This window comes from Trachemys scripta, chromosome 20, assembly GCF_013100865.1.
Source record: "Trachemys scripta elegans isolate TJP31775 chromosome 20, CAS_Tse_1.0, whole genome shotgun sequence".
In the NCBI taxonomy this organism is placed as follows: Eukaryota; Metazoa; Chordata; order Testudines; family Emydidae; genus Trachemys; species Trachemys scripta.
This window is the reverse complement of record NC_048317.1, coordinates 10,816,463-10,829,999: the sequence shown is the minus strand read 5'-3', so window position 1 is coordinate 10,829,999 and position 13,537 is coordinate 10,816,463. Positions and strand designations below refer to the sequence as shown.

General features: G+C 56.7%; 1 protein-coding gene across 1 annotated transcript; it reads left to right on the top strand.

Moving 5' to 3' along the window:
* Positions 1-647: 647 nt before the first annotated feature.
* Positions 648-9,098, top strand: FCN3 (ficolin 3). Its single transcript, XM_034754263.1, has 8 exons — positions 648-772; positions 1,647-1,769; positions 2,627-2,671; positions 3,426-3,461; positions 4,587-4,714; positions 5,845-5,974; positions 6,388-6,522; positions 8,214-9,098. The coding sequence occupies exons 1-8, from the start codon at positions 682-684 to the stop codon at positions 8,453-8,455; spliced, it is 930 nt and encodes a 309-aa protein (XP_034610154.1). The 5' UTR covers positions 648-681; the 3' UTR covers positions 8,456-9,098.
* The last annotated feature ends 4,439 nt before the right edge of the window (positions 9,099-13,537 follow it).

Sequence of the window (13,537 nt, the reverse complement as noted above, 5' to 3'; positions counted from 1 at the left end):
CCGGAGCCTGGGGTTGGCACCCGCTGCCGTGTGACTGGGGCAGGGAATCTGCACCTGGGGCTGGGGATTGGCGCCCATGGCCAGCACCCGCCGGAACCCAGGGTCGACATCCAGGAGCAGTGCCCAGGGCCGGGGATCGGCCACCACTGGGATTGGGGGCTGGCGCTTGGGGTCTGTGCCTGCTGTCGCATGGCCAGGGATTGGCATCCAGAGCCAGCCCCCGCCGGAGCCCAAGGCCAGTGCCGGGGATCTGCACCCAGGGTCGGCGGCCAGGGCTGGGGGTTGGAGCGCACGGATGGGGGTCAGCACTTGGGGCAGCAGCTGCCGTCAGCAGTGGGGGTTGGTGCCACGCAGCCAGAGATAGGAGCCTGTTGGCATCTGAATCCCTGTGGCTGAAGGCCAGGGCTGTGTGGCCGGAACTGGGGGTCAGCGCCTGAAACCCCACGGCCAGAGCTGGCTAGGACACACGGTGCTGTGCTGGAGGAAGAGGCCCAACCCCACCTCTCCAGAGGCTCTCTGGAGGATGGTAGTGGGGGCTGCCAAGCTTTTGTGCCTTGGAACAATGGTGGGAAGCCCGGTTTACTTCCCAGGAAAAGCTCCCCACAAGGGCATTGATCCTGGGACATATATAAACCAAGAGGCAGTTGGGGAGGGACGGGCTCACGAGAGAACAGAGTGAAGATGTGGCCAGTTGGCCCTTGGGGCTTTATTCCAGCCCTGCTTTGGCTTTGCACCTGGATGCTGGTAACCGGGGACCCAGGCACCTGCCCAGGTAGGAGAAGCTCCGGTTTGGGGCTGTAAATGGGGGGCTAGGTTGAGCTCTGAGGCACCCACGTTGCCTAGCGATGGCAGGGGGAGTTCTCTAGCCGTTTTGCTGGCTCCAGTGGTGGAGTAGCTGAGTCAGGCCGTTGACGGCTGGGCCCTGGGGGCTGATCCCGTTGGGCTGGCTCCGGGGATGGGTTTGGGGGCTCCGAGCGGGTGATGGGCTGGAGCTGAGCCGGGAGGAATGGAGGCTGGACCCCAGGGGCGTGCCTGTCATGGGGCGAGCTTGTCTGGGTGATGCACTCCAATGTCACGTGGGCCAGGCGTCCCTGCCTCCCGGGTAAAAGCTGGCTGTAAAAAGGTGAAGGCCACGTGGTTGGGATGGGCGGCGCAGCCCAGAGTGTGTGGGGGGGTGGCTAGAAGAACAGGGGTGAAAGCTCCCCCACTGCTGCCCACCCACTTGGTGCCCCTGGGATGCATTTATTGCTGAGCGCCGAGTGCAGGGCCAGTTCCCACAGCCTAGACCAGCCCAGCACTGGGAGATGCTATGGAGTGGGCCATTGCGCAGGGACAGTGGCGTAGGAAGACGTTGGCTATCGCTGGGCCGGTGATCGCTGAGAGCAGGGAGGCAACACGGACGTAGTGGTAGATGCCTTTTGGGTCCCTTTCCCTCTCCCTCACTGGGCTGTGCTGACCTGTGAGCCCAGGGCAAGTCCTGTCCAGCAGCCTTGGTTCCACAGAGCCCTCCAGAGACAGAGACCAAGGGGCCAGCGGTAATTATCAGAGGGGCCAGGGTAAGCGATGCTGGGAACCGACTCGCCGGGGCCGAGCCGGAGCAGGTGCTGGGATCGTGCCTTCTCCCGTGTCTCTTTGTATTTCCACAGAGGTGAAGGTGGTGGGTCTCTCCGGCGCTGAGAAACTCACCATATTACAGGGGTGCCCCGGGACGCCAGGCACAGCAGGAAGCCCTGGAGAAAAGGGGGCACCCGGTCAACCTGGCCTGAGAGGTAGGAGATGAGAGAGGGGCTCTCACAACAGACGCTGCCCCCAAGCTGGAGCCGTCCCCTCTGGGCCTGTGGGGTGGTCTTGGGCCAGCTCCCATTGGGTCTGTGGGGAAGGTGGTGAACGCAGCGGTCACAAGGAGGGGATCAGACTCTGGCAGCTATGGAGCACTATGGCTCAATATGGAGTCAATTGGCGCAGCGGCATTGAAATCAATGCCCCATTTACACGGGAAGAGGATGGGGCCCAATGGCTCGGAGGTGTCACTAGAGCCGGGGAATCAAGGGTGCAAACCCCATATTGAACTGGGCTCTTCGCTGGGCGGTGCCCGGTGGGACCCCATCGCCCGCGGTCACTCTGGCTGGTGCATGGGCCTTAGCAGATTGTGTGTGATCCCTCCTGGCACGGCGATTAGTCCCTGATGAACCACACGCCCTCCGCTGGTGGAAGACCAAGGCACCACTTCATGGGCCAGCCGCCCTTCCAGCTAGAATAGCCACGCCGCCCCCTGAATCTGGCCCTCTGCCCCCTGGTGCCTCTTGCTCCCACACACAGGGCTCAACTGACCAGCCCCTGTAGGGTTGGGCAGAAGCCCCCCCCCATACCTCCTCCAGGCCCCATGGCATCGTCCACCGGGATTAGCTGGGCAGCCCACGTGAGCCGCTTCTCGTGGTTGCTATGGGAACAAGTAGTGATGGATCTTGTGCGCTTCCCTTCTTTTTCCTCGGGGTCCGTCCGTTCGTCCCCCTTTAAAAGAGCTCCCGGGGACCCCCTCCTGCCCCCCAGACCGTGTTCTGCGCCTTAGCTGCGCTCAAGCACTTGTCTGCGTTCACTACGTCTCTCTGTCTGCTCTGGATTTCAGGGGCCGGGGGACCGCCCGGGAAAGCGGGACCGAAGGGGGAACGAGGTAACTATGTAGCAATGCTCTTGGTGGGCGGGGGGTGGGGTGGGGTGGGGGCTGAGGGTGTAGATTACACCCGATGGGGGTTTTTATTCGAGGCAGGCAGGAGTCGTAGCATTCAGATGGGGAGCCCCCCTGTTTCAAGAGGCGTTGGTGGCTGGGCTGGGGCCCACTCCTATCTGCTCTGTCTCTAGTCGGTTTAGTCTGTCCTGCCAAAGTTCTCCTGTGGCTTTCAAAAGGGGCCTTCGGGGCTGCTCCTCCCCACCCCACAAGTCACCACAGCCCTTCCCATCGATTGCAACGGGCACTGGGACCAGGCCCTCAGAACCCGGGGCCGCATGAAGCTTTGGGACAGGCATCCAGTGTCAGGGAGATGAGACAGCGCCCAGGATCGCCCCCCCACCCCGCCTTCCCCCGTGCTGGCCTGAAACGGGCTCTCTCTGGAGCATTTCCCCCTCTTCTCACGCCGCAGGGGGCCGATCGGGGTCTCGGTGGGAGGGACCTTTCCACTGCCCTCAGTGGGCTTTGGCTCAGGTCCCCAGAGAGCAGGTGGCCGTGAAGGTTGCACCCAGACACTACCAGCACATTGCAAGGCGGGAGGGCAGTAATATACAGCCCTTTCCAAGAAGAGACACGGCTGTGACATAGCGGGAAAAGCAGCTAACCGGGAACCTTCCACTCTTCATCCAACCAAGTTCTACAGGGTGCCGGCTAAGCCTTGCTTTCTAACTGCGGTTTTGTTTGTTTCTCGGAATGGCAGGAGACCAGCCAGACCCTTCCTTCCTCTGCCAGAACGGTGAGTTTGCCTCCTCGGTGCTTAAAAAAAACGACTGACCCTTGTGTGCATTACGTAGCGCTTCAAGGCATCCACCTGCCATGCATGGGGCTGTGCTGACACAGACCGAGAGACGGTCCCTGCCTCGGCGAGCTTACAGTCTGAATAGCCAAGAGCAGCCCTGGCCCCATTTTACAGGTGGAGATCGTAAGGGCCCAAGAGGGGTTGATGGACGAAGAGGTTGGTACGATGCAACGCAGAGCTGCACGGGGTACCCCCCTCTCATCGGACTGACCCACGGCGCTAGTTAAAGAGAGGAAGTGACTGGCTCAAGTCACACAGGGAGTCTATGGTAGAGCTAGAAACCCAGTTCCACTGAGTCTTCATCCAGTGCCTTAACCAAAAGACCATCGCTCCGGAGCGGTGAATATTCCCCTTTCAGGCACCGGCCCCACCTACTCCCCGGAGCAGTTTAGTCCTGGCCTGCTGCAGTTGCAGTAGCCTTCGCGTCAGAGGAATAACAGGCTGTGTTGGTTTGTCCGCTTGCTTTAGAAGGTTTAACTCTCCTTCGGACGGGAAAGCACACGGGTCCGTAATACAGGAACGATAGCCAATAACCCCTTTCCTCCAAGGATCTCAAAGCACTTAGGTTGGAACGTATTATCAGCCCCACATGGGGAAACCGAGGCACAGAGAGAGGCTGTGACCTGCCCTGGAGCACACAGTGAGTCAGTGATGAACCCATGAGTACAGACTCCCACTTCCCCCTGTTCTAACCATTAGACCACACTTCCTCCCTGAGCTGGAGCTAGGATCCAGGGATCCTGACAGGCAGTTCCTGTTTTTTTAAGCACTAGCCCCCAGAGCCGGGGCTAGAGCCCAGGAGTGTAGACTCCCAGCTGTCCCTGCGCTAAGCACTACATGGAGATGAAACCCTCCTGAAATGACATTTAGCCTAAACCAGGTTCCTGGAGTCTGCTGTGGCCGCTAACTTGGTAGCAAGGTAACCCCCTAGCACTGCGAGGGGATCTCAGAGTTCCATCCGCAGCCACTCAGTCCCGTCCCCTCCCCTCCTGCACCTCTCTCTGGGAGGAGACGAGACCTCAGACACGTTTCCCCAGGGACCAAATTCTGCCTTGATTCCAGGGCCAAAGAGCTGCAAGGAGCTTTTGAGCAAAGGGGAGTTCCTGAGCGGCTGGCACACCATCTACCTGACGGACTGCCGGCCGCTGAGGGTCTTCTGCGACATGGACACAGACGGTGGAGGCTGGCTGGTAAACGCGGTATCCTAGTGCCGGAGCGATGGAAAAGGGGGATCAGGTCACATCCAGAGCTGCCCGCTCCCAGCGCAGTGCGAGAGATTTACGCCCGGGTAGCAGAATGTGACCGTGATGTGGCTGGGGATGGGGTAAAGAGAGAATCATTCCTTACCCGTAGGTAGCGCCTTTCACCCTGAAGGGCTTCACAACCCATCTGCACAGGGAATCGTGTCTCCCATGGCTGGAATGCAGCCACCTCTGGGGAGGGATGGGGCAGCTGTTTGACAGTGCACAGTAAAGCTACAGTGCAGGGCAGGAAGATCGCTGCGTCTCCCTGAACAAGCAGGAGGGGTTGAGGTAGAGGAAGTTAACCCAGGCTGTGGAGTTACCTGGGATTATCAGTCCACGAGTTAGTGGAGCAGAGAAATCGCTGGAAGGCAGATACCTCTGTCTCACCTTTCCCTGACTGCTGGCATGCCCCACACACGCGTCTTTCTCCGGTTTGTAAGATTTCCCTTTGCTCACCCAGGCATGGTGTGAGTCCCTGGTGGCTAGGGGTGTGCAAGGCTGACACTCTGAACGTCCTGGCTGGCTGGGCACTTGTGGGGTGAGTGGAGGGGAAGGAGGCCATGGGGCTGTCGCAAAGAGGTGTCACTCCCAGGCGCTCACTGGCTTGGCCGAGATTAACAGCCAGCGCTGAATGTGCTAGGGCTGGGTCCAAGCAGCAGAGTCCGGAGCCGCTCTAACTCGGTACTTCCCCAGCACATGGGGAGTGGAAATTGGAGCTGGTTTTGCTTGGCGGATCCACCTCCAGACAGATCATTCTATCCTGGCTCCAGCCATAGTTACCGCTGGGTGCTTTGGGGGCGGAGGGGGAAGGGAAGGCATCAAAACCCCATGATGTATCCAACTGTGCAACATTTTACACTAGCGGGGGAATTCCTTCCTGACCCCCAGCCAGGGACAAGCTCATGCCCTGAAGCCTGAGACTGGACAGCCCAATTGATCTTTACTTCCAGCTAGTGTCCCCATAGCTGCTCTTCCGGATGCTCCATGGCCCAGCTCAGTCTGTTGTTTGAAGTTCAGCTTCCGGAGCATGAGAGCCGGGTCAGCTCCCGGCCCCCATTCTCTCGCCTCTCCTCTAGGTGTTCCAGAAACGCATGGACGGCTCGGTGGATTTCTACCGCACCTGGAGCGCCTACAAGAAGGGCTTCGGGAACCAGCTCTCTGAGTTCTGGTTGGGCAATGAGAACCTCCACCTGCTCACCCAGGATGGTAAGGAAGCCCAGCAGCTGTCCTGCGGGCTGTTATTCCACAGGGCCTCTCCAGGGGGCGAAAGCGAGCAGCCATTACCCATCAGAAGCCTTTTAGACCCAGTCCTTGGATTCTGAGGGGCTGGAAATGCCAAGGTTGGGTGGGAATATCCCTTTCCTCTGATCCCCTCCTTTTCCCCGGGGGACCCCCTCCCCTCCCTCTCAGCCAGTTCCCACTGTTGGTCGTTCTTCCCTATTGCCCTGCAAAGACATGGCATCGCTCACAGGGATGGTCACCCCTGGGTGTGCTGGCGTCGCAGTGGGCAAGCCTCCCTGCCTTGTGACTAGAAGCCCCAGCCCAGATCCCCCTCCTGGAGGTGAGAGGGAGCCAAAACTGGCCCCTGGCTAACGCTGGGCTCTGTCCCTTTCCCTCAGGCGAGTTCCAGCTCCACGTGGACCTGGTGAATTTTAATGACAGCAGCTCCTTTGCCAGCTACCGGTCCTTCAAACTCAAGGGGGAAGAGGACAAGTACGAGCTTGTTCTGGGGACGTTCCTCGGCGGCTCTGCAGGTGAGGAGAGTGTGTCTGGCTGGCGTTCTGCACTGCACCACCTAAAGGGGCAGCCCGAGGGGAGGTGGGCAAAGGCACCTTGAAGCCACTTTTATGCCCTCAGGAGTCTGGGCTGCTCCGAGGCTCAAATCAGAGCAACCCCAGGAATGCTGTACCAGCAAACTCCTGAGGGCTGCCCCGCAGTCCAGAGCAGCTCAGAGTCTCCATAGCACCATATACTGTGGAGACACCCCCTTCTGTCCCTGTGCCAGGGGTTTCATGGGGACCTATGGGCTGCTTATCGGGGACCTACACAGTGCCTCCTCCAGGGGACTGCACCCCAGCCTGGGCCCCTGAACGCTGCGGGAGCAGCACAAAGAGGCCAAGGCGGGGGAGAGAATCTGTCCCATTGTGTGTGTGAGTGGGAGAGACAGCACATGTTCCACTTCCCTTCGCTTCTCCTACAAAGAAATATGCATCCAAACTCCCAGAGCAAGGGATGCAGCGAAGCACGAAATGGGCCGTGCTTCTCCAGGGTCGCTCAGCCATTTGTAATCACATGATAATGACTGATCAGCATGAATACTTAACCCTCCACGCGCCTCTGGTGCTGCCCCCGGGGGCCTTTCTGAGCACTTTGTGTAGGTCCACGGATTATGCCCCAAAAACCTATTGTGAGGGGGTAAAGGATGGAGGGTCTCTGGGGAGCCCGGCACCCAGCACTGAAATGCAGCTATTTCTGGGGAGGAGGAACGCAGCAATGCTATCCAGCAATTTAAGGTAGGCAGAAGAACGGCACATCTGGCTCAAACTTGCCCACTTTGCAATGGGTCTGTCTACTCTGCTGGGGCTCCTGCTGGCTCAGGGTTCCCGGGCACTAAGGTGGTTAATCCCTAGGCGCCTCGGCAATCCGTTTCCTTGGCCTGAATTAGGCAGATGCACCTTGTCCGGCCCTGTACGCTTCCCCCGAGAGCGCCACTGGCAGGGAAAACCCGACCTGATGCCACACTCACGGATCTGAGCCACAGCTCAGCTTTGCTAATGGTAACACTTAGAACTTGCCCATCTTCAAAGCACTTTACAGACTTTAGCTAATTGACCCCCACGTGGACTGACAGCCGGACCGGACTCAGGGCACCCTGGGGTTCTAATCCTGGTTCTGACACTCACGGCGTGACCTTGGGTAGGTCACAGCCTTTGCTGTGCCCCACTGTGTAATGGGGATAACGTACCACCTGGGGTGTATGAGGATTCATTCTTAATCTGCTGTTGACATGCTAAGCATTACCACGTAGGCATGTATTATTATCATCCCCATTTCACAGCTGCGGAAACTGAGGCAAAGCCATGATTTGCCACCGAGTTCAGCACATCGGCAGCCCGGTGGACACTGAGCTCGGTGGAAAATCTGGCCCTGATTGTGGGTGCTGAGGCCTTGAAAACAGTCTAGTGCCTTGGGCAAACCCAGGCCTCTCAGATTCATAGCTAGTCAAGCCAAAAGGGACCGTGATAAGCACATCGCGTCTGCTCTCTGGCATGACACAGCCATAGAACTAAACCTCACGAGCTTGGATCCCAGTCCTGGGCTCAGACCAGACCACAAGCCCTGGAGACAGGGATATAGTGCCGGCAAGGGAAATGCTCTCATTTCTCTGCTGCTCAAGGTCATGCCCTGGTGCGGTTGTGGCACTGGGGTCTCATGTGTCCCGCAGGTGACTCCCTGGGCCTCCACAACGGGAAGGCTTTCTCCACCTACGACCGCGACAACGACAGCGGGACGCAGAACTGCGCCGTCTCCGTGCATGGCGCCTGGTGGTACATCAACTGCTACCGCGCCAACCTGAACGGGGGCTACGCGGTGGGGGAGCACAAGCAGCCGAGATACGGCATTGACTGGGTCTCTGGCCAGGGCGTTGGCAACCCCTACAAACGCACGGAAATGAAGCTCCGCTAGCCGGGGGCCCCCGTCCAACCTGTGCAGATCAGGGGCACGCCCGAGACAGCAGGATTGAGCTGCCTCATAGATCCTCTTGTAGCAAACCAGCTTCTTCTCCCCCTGCAGCAGCTCCAGGAGCCTCCAATGATTACACATACACACACCCCCAATCTCTGGAGGGATAAAAGACTCCTTCCTGGGATCATCCAAGCCCCCAGTGCATCCCCCAGGTCCCGTGAGGACAGCCCTCCTGATGCAATCACCCCCCTCACTCCCAGAGTACCGGGGCAGATCCTTGCTCTCCTGGCCCTGCCATCTGACGTTGCATTGAGTCGTGTTGTGTCCAGATTCTCTGGAGGCTGCTTAGCGCCATCACATGCTCAGAGGCAAATAAATAGGCCACAGGGAGCTCAGTGCATGTCCCCACACAAAGTGGCGGCGTGCCATCCTCTGCAGAAACAGCTTTCCCATAGAGTTGCCCAGATCAGGACTAGCGAATGCAATCGATTTTGTGTGTGCACATACATGTCGTTGGGCCTGTGTATGCGTGTCAGACCCAATTACACGCATGTGGAGGGTTGCTCTGGCGTGTATTTCATACGATACTGCTGCACTTGCGGCTGCTGTGTTCGGTGCACCCAATAAAAGCGTCACTCCCGGCCGTTCGTTTGAAATCTTGCTCATTTGAACGTTCCCTGCGCGCCCGACAGCTGCTTTTCGGCGGCTCCGGCTGAGTTTGCCCAGCTGCGGCGGTGGCTTTGATCCCAGCAGAACAGCACTCGGGAGGGCTGAAGGTCTCCACGTCCTGTTTTGTTTGTTCAAGCACAGTGGCTTGTCAGTTTCATGTGACCTTGTCTGCTGGCCTGAAACAACTGCAGCGAGGGAAGTCGTCTGTGCACCTACGGCCGGGTCCGGAGCCCAGTGAAGTGACCGGGAACCTTCCCACTGGCTGTAGTAGCCTCTGGCTCAGGCTGGAAGAGAACATAGGCCCATAGGCGTTGTCATCCCCGAGCAGAGGCCATCGCTTGTCCGGAGTTTTTAAGCAAATTAGCCTAACCCATCTAGTCTGGTACGATGCCACTTGTGGTGTCCAGCACCTGCTATTTGTGGGGACAGGGAAAATCCTCTCTGGACCCTATATTTGCACATTGTGTGTTTTTCCTCATGTGTGTGTGTGCGTCTATGCGGTTGTGCTGAGTTTTGTCTTTCTCTGTCACTTTGCCTCAGCCCCTTGTTACAGATCAGAGCAATGCCCTTTCCAGCCTGTGTGATTCACAGGAGAGGTGAGAGTTGGAGCAAGGTGCTGGATCGCTCACCCTGGGGGCTTACGGCACGAGGCAGTGACAACGTACGCCTGTCCCTTCCCACTCCTGCACACCATGCCCAGGCAATACATTGCTCACCCAGATCTGAACAGACCATTCGGGGGGGACATGGATTTGTGGATCGTTCAGTTCTTGGCTTCTCTGCAGAAGCTGCCAGCAAGGGTGACCTGTGGTATATGGAAAACTGTGTTACAACCATGTCTTGAGCTACCACTTGAAATTTCAGGCAGTTTCCTGGTCCTGCTTGCAGGCTAAGGGGCTCTGTAGGGAAGCATGTGATCTGGGTCTTCTTCAATAGTCAGTCTGTAAAGAGCCAGCCTAGAGCAAGCTTATGATTATCGATCTATTTATCAATCGAGCGATCTAATGCATTATATGGCTCCCAAATTCTCATCGCTTTGGTAGCTCAGTGCATCTCCAAATTATAATGTGTACATAGAAAAGATCTGTTTATCTTCTCCCACTTCCAGTCAGTATGTCCTGGACTTTGTTTAATTCACGTGTCTGAGTTTTCTCCCTTGCGGTTTGTTTTTGTGAATGGGGCATTTCTCTGAGAAGGCCCCGGCCCCTTGGCCTGAGCCCATCACATTATTTTCCCACATCAGGCAGTTTATGATCACAGCTGACCTGGGCGGGATTCAATCCTGTGATTAAGGCCTGGTCTACACACCTAGAACTTAGCTCAATCTAGCAACATCACTCAGGGCTGTGAAAAATGTGGAATTCTTCCATTGACCTAGCTCCTGCCTCTCGGAGAGGTGGACTAACTACACTGATGTTGTAATAAGTGTCTGTGCTGCAGTGCCTCTAGTGTAGACATACCCTAAGGCCCAGATCCTGCTCACTTTTATGCACATGCTCAGCTTTACGCACCTGGTAATCCCGTTGACCCCAATCGGCCTGGTCACGGGAGCGACGTCACACACGTCCTTAAGGGGAAATCTCGCTAGGTGCCTCGCTGCATCTTGAAGCACTTAAATCCTGCAAAAATCTGACCCTCAGTGACCTGCCCAAGGCTAGGCAGGGTGCCTGTGGCAGAGGAGGGAATTAAGCCCAGGCCCTAACCACTGGGCCACCCTTCCTGTCTGAGTGCTGCAGCGCTGTAGCTCAAGCCGTAGTAACTTGTGCATTAGCTCCAGGGTTCAGTCCCGGCAGGCAGCCGACACACGCCCGCAAACCTGGGGCAGGTCCCTGACTCCCTGGGGGAAAGTATCTGCTTCTGGATTAGAACTTGGCTCAGAGGGCCGGGAATGCTTTGACCCACGGGGTGAGGCCCGGAAGGAGCCCCCAGTTCGCTACAGGCCCGACTGGACCCTTTACTGGTGCGGCTGAGCAGTGACTCGCAGCCAGGAACAATTTCACTGAAGTCAATGGTGCTGGCTTTGTAGGTCAGCGGCTCCAACACACTAACCTCCAAGGGCCCTTTGGGGCCAGTTCAGGGCGATCGGTTTGGTTTGGTTTCTTAGGTTTGCAGCCAGAACTCCCTGAAGCCGAGGGAGGGCCGGAAGGGGGCCCAGCTTTCAAGCCACAGCCCACGGCGTCATGAGCTGAACCGTTCCGGATGTTCGCCCTGGCCTGGGAAGCAGGAACAGCTGACTTGGCTCGGGAGCGGGGCTGCTTCCCCATGGGAACAGCGGCAGGGCAATTTGGCTGGATATAGCCAGCCAGGGCAAAAGTGCATCATGGGGCCCCAATCCAGAGCCCATTAAAGTCAATGCAGAGACGCCGCCTTTGGATCCGGCTCATTTCGCACCTCTGGGTCATACTAATTATCACGTGTTGTTACAAACATTAATATGTCGCTCAGCACCCATCCCTCAGGGATCTCCAAGAGCTGCACGTCCCCACGCCCACAGGAGGTCAGTAAATATTATCAGAGGGGTAGCCGTGTTAGTCTGAATCTGTAAAAAGCAACAGAGGGTCCTGTGGCACCCTTAAGACTAACAGAAGTATTGGGAGCATAAGCTTTCGTGGGTAAGAACCTCACTTCTTCATCACATGAAAGCTTATGCTCCCAATACTTCTGTTAGTCTTAAAGGTGCCACAGGACCTTCTGTTGCTTAGTAAATATTATGTTGTTCCTTTATCCAGATGGGGAGAACGAATCTACCAGCTCGTCCTCTCTTAGTCGCAAATGGATCTGTCGGGTCCCAGGCTGACGCAGAAGCATCCTCCATTGTCTTCAATGTATTTGTTGGGTCCTTTATAAAAAGTCCTCTCAGTGATGCCAGCCAAGCGTCCCGCTCCGAGCTCCCAGTCTCTTTAGAGCTAGGCAAGTCGGTGCAGGCCGAAAGCTCCTCACAGAGGCTTCCCTTCCTTCCCCGCCCCTCTGCCCTTTATCCCAGCGTGGGAGGAGGTGAACGGATGATTAATCCTAAAATTAAAAACCAACAATGGCGCCAGGAAAGCAGCCCCTTGGGCCAAGTGACTTCTGGCCCATTACAGACTCCCAGCCTGGGACTCCATTCCCAGCAGATTCGCTAAATCTCTGAGCTCCAGAGAAAGAAAATGTCCTTTCTCCCATCGCCGCAGTCAGCCCATCTAAAGCCAAACCGCCCTGCGCTCGCTGCTTTTTGGATGTCCCGAGGAAAGGGGGAAGCGAGAGGGGACGGACATGCTGCTTGAGGCGGGGGCGAAAGGAAGCGAAGCTAGTCAAAACAGCGTTTGATGGGTGCGCGCTGCTTTTTGGAGCCGAAAGCTGTGTTTTTCCTGGAGACATGCCTGTGTCTGACCGGTGGGCTGCTTTCTCCATCTTTCTCTCTCACACACACAGATTCCTATACCCAGCTTTGCAGTCCAGAGCAGCCATCCCTAAGGCTGGACAAACATCAGGCGGATTGAAACAACCTAAGCCCCTCTCTGAAGAGCGTGAAATATATATTGTAAATCTGTGACTGAATTCCCCGGGCGATAGCATGTCACACCACAAGGTGAGTGTAGAGGGAATTCCTCTCTGCCTACTGCCTTCAAAGACTTCCCCAGCCATAAAAGACTCTATGTTTGTACCATCCTGTATGCTGAAAGCCAGGCTTTGACTAGACTAATTTTCCTCCACATCTCTCGCTATGGAAAAAACGGATCCTCAATTAACTGAAGCTCCATTTGTCTGCACCACCCCTGTTTTCCATTACAGGTTTGTCTCCCCTGATATATGTTAATTGCACCGGCAATTCGCTCAAAACTTCAGTTACCCAACTGCACAATGTTCCCTGCACATTAGTCTTTGCACATTTGTCTTCTTTTATTTATCTCGAGTTAATAAGAGACTAATCGGAGTCTAAATAGCTTTCGCCGCATTTGAGATTGTATGCGACATAAGTGCTTGCAGCGCTTCCAGAAATGCGTTTGCAAAATTCATGGGTGCACCTGTCCTCTCCTCTCCGTAGTGCTTGCTCACATCATTGCACTATGCCTTTGTGCACACACAGCTGAAATGCTGCTTGTGCAAAAAGATGCATTTGCCATTTGGGCCGCTGCTTTTCAGAGCGAGAAGAAACCGTAGAGGTTTGTCAGGTAACTCCCTTCTCTTCGTGTCTCAGCATCATTATGCCCGCATCTGTAATTTTCACTCCATGCATCTGAAGAACAGGGGCAGCTGTATGTTTTTTGCCGCCCCAAGCACGGCAGTCCGGCGGCCTTCAGCGGCACGCCTGCGGGCGGTCTGCGATCACGTGGATTCGGCGTCGTTTCTGTGGGGGATCTGCCATCCCGCGGCTTTGGCGTACCCGCCACCGAAACCGCGGGACCGGCGGACCTCCCGCAGGCATGCTGCCAA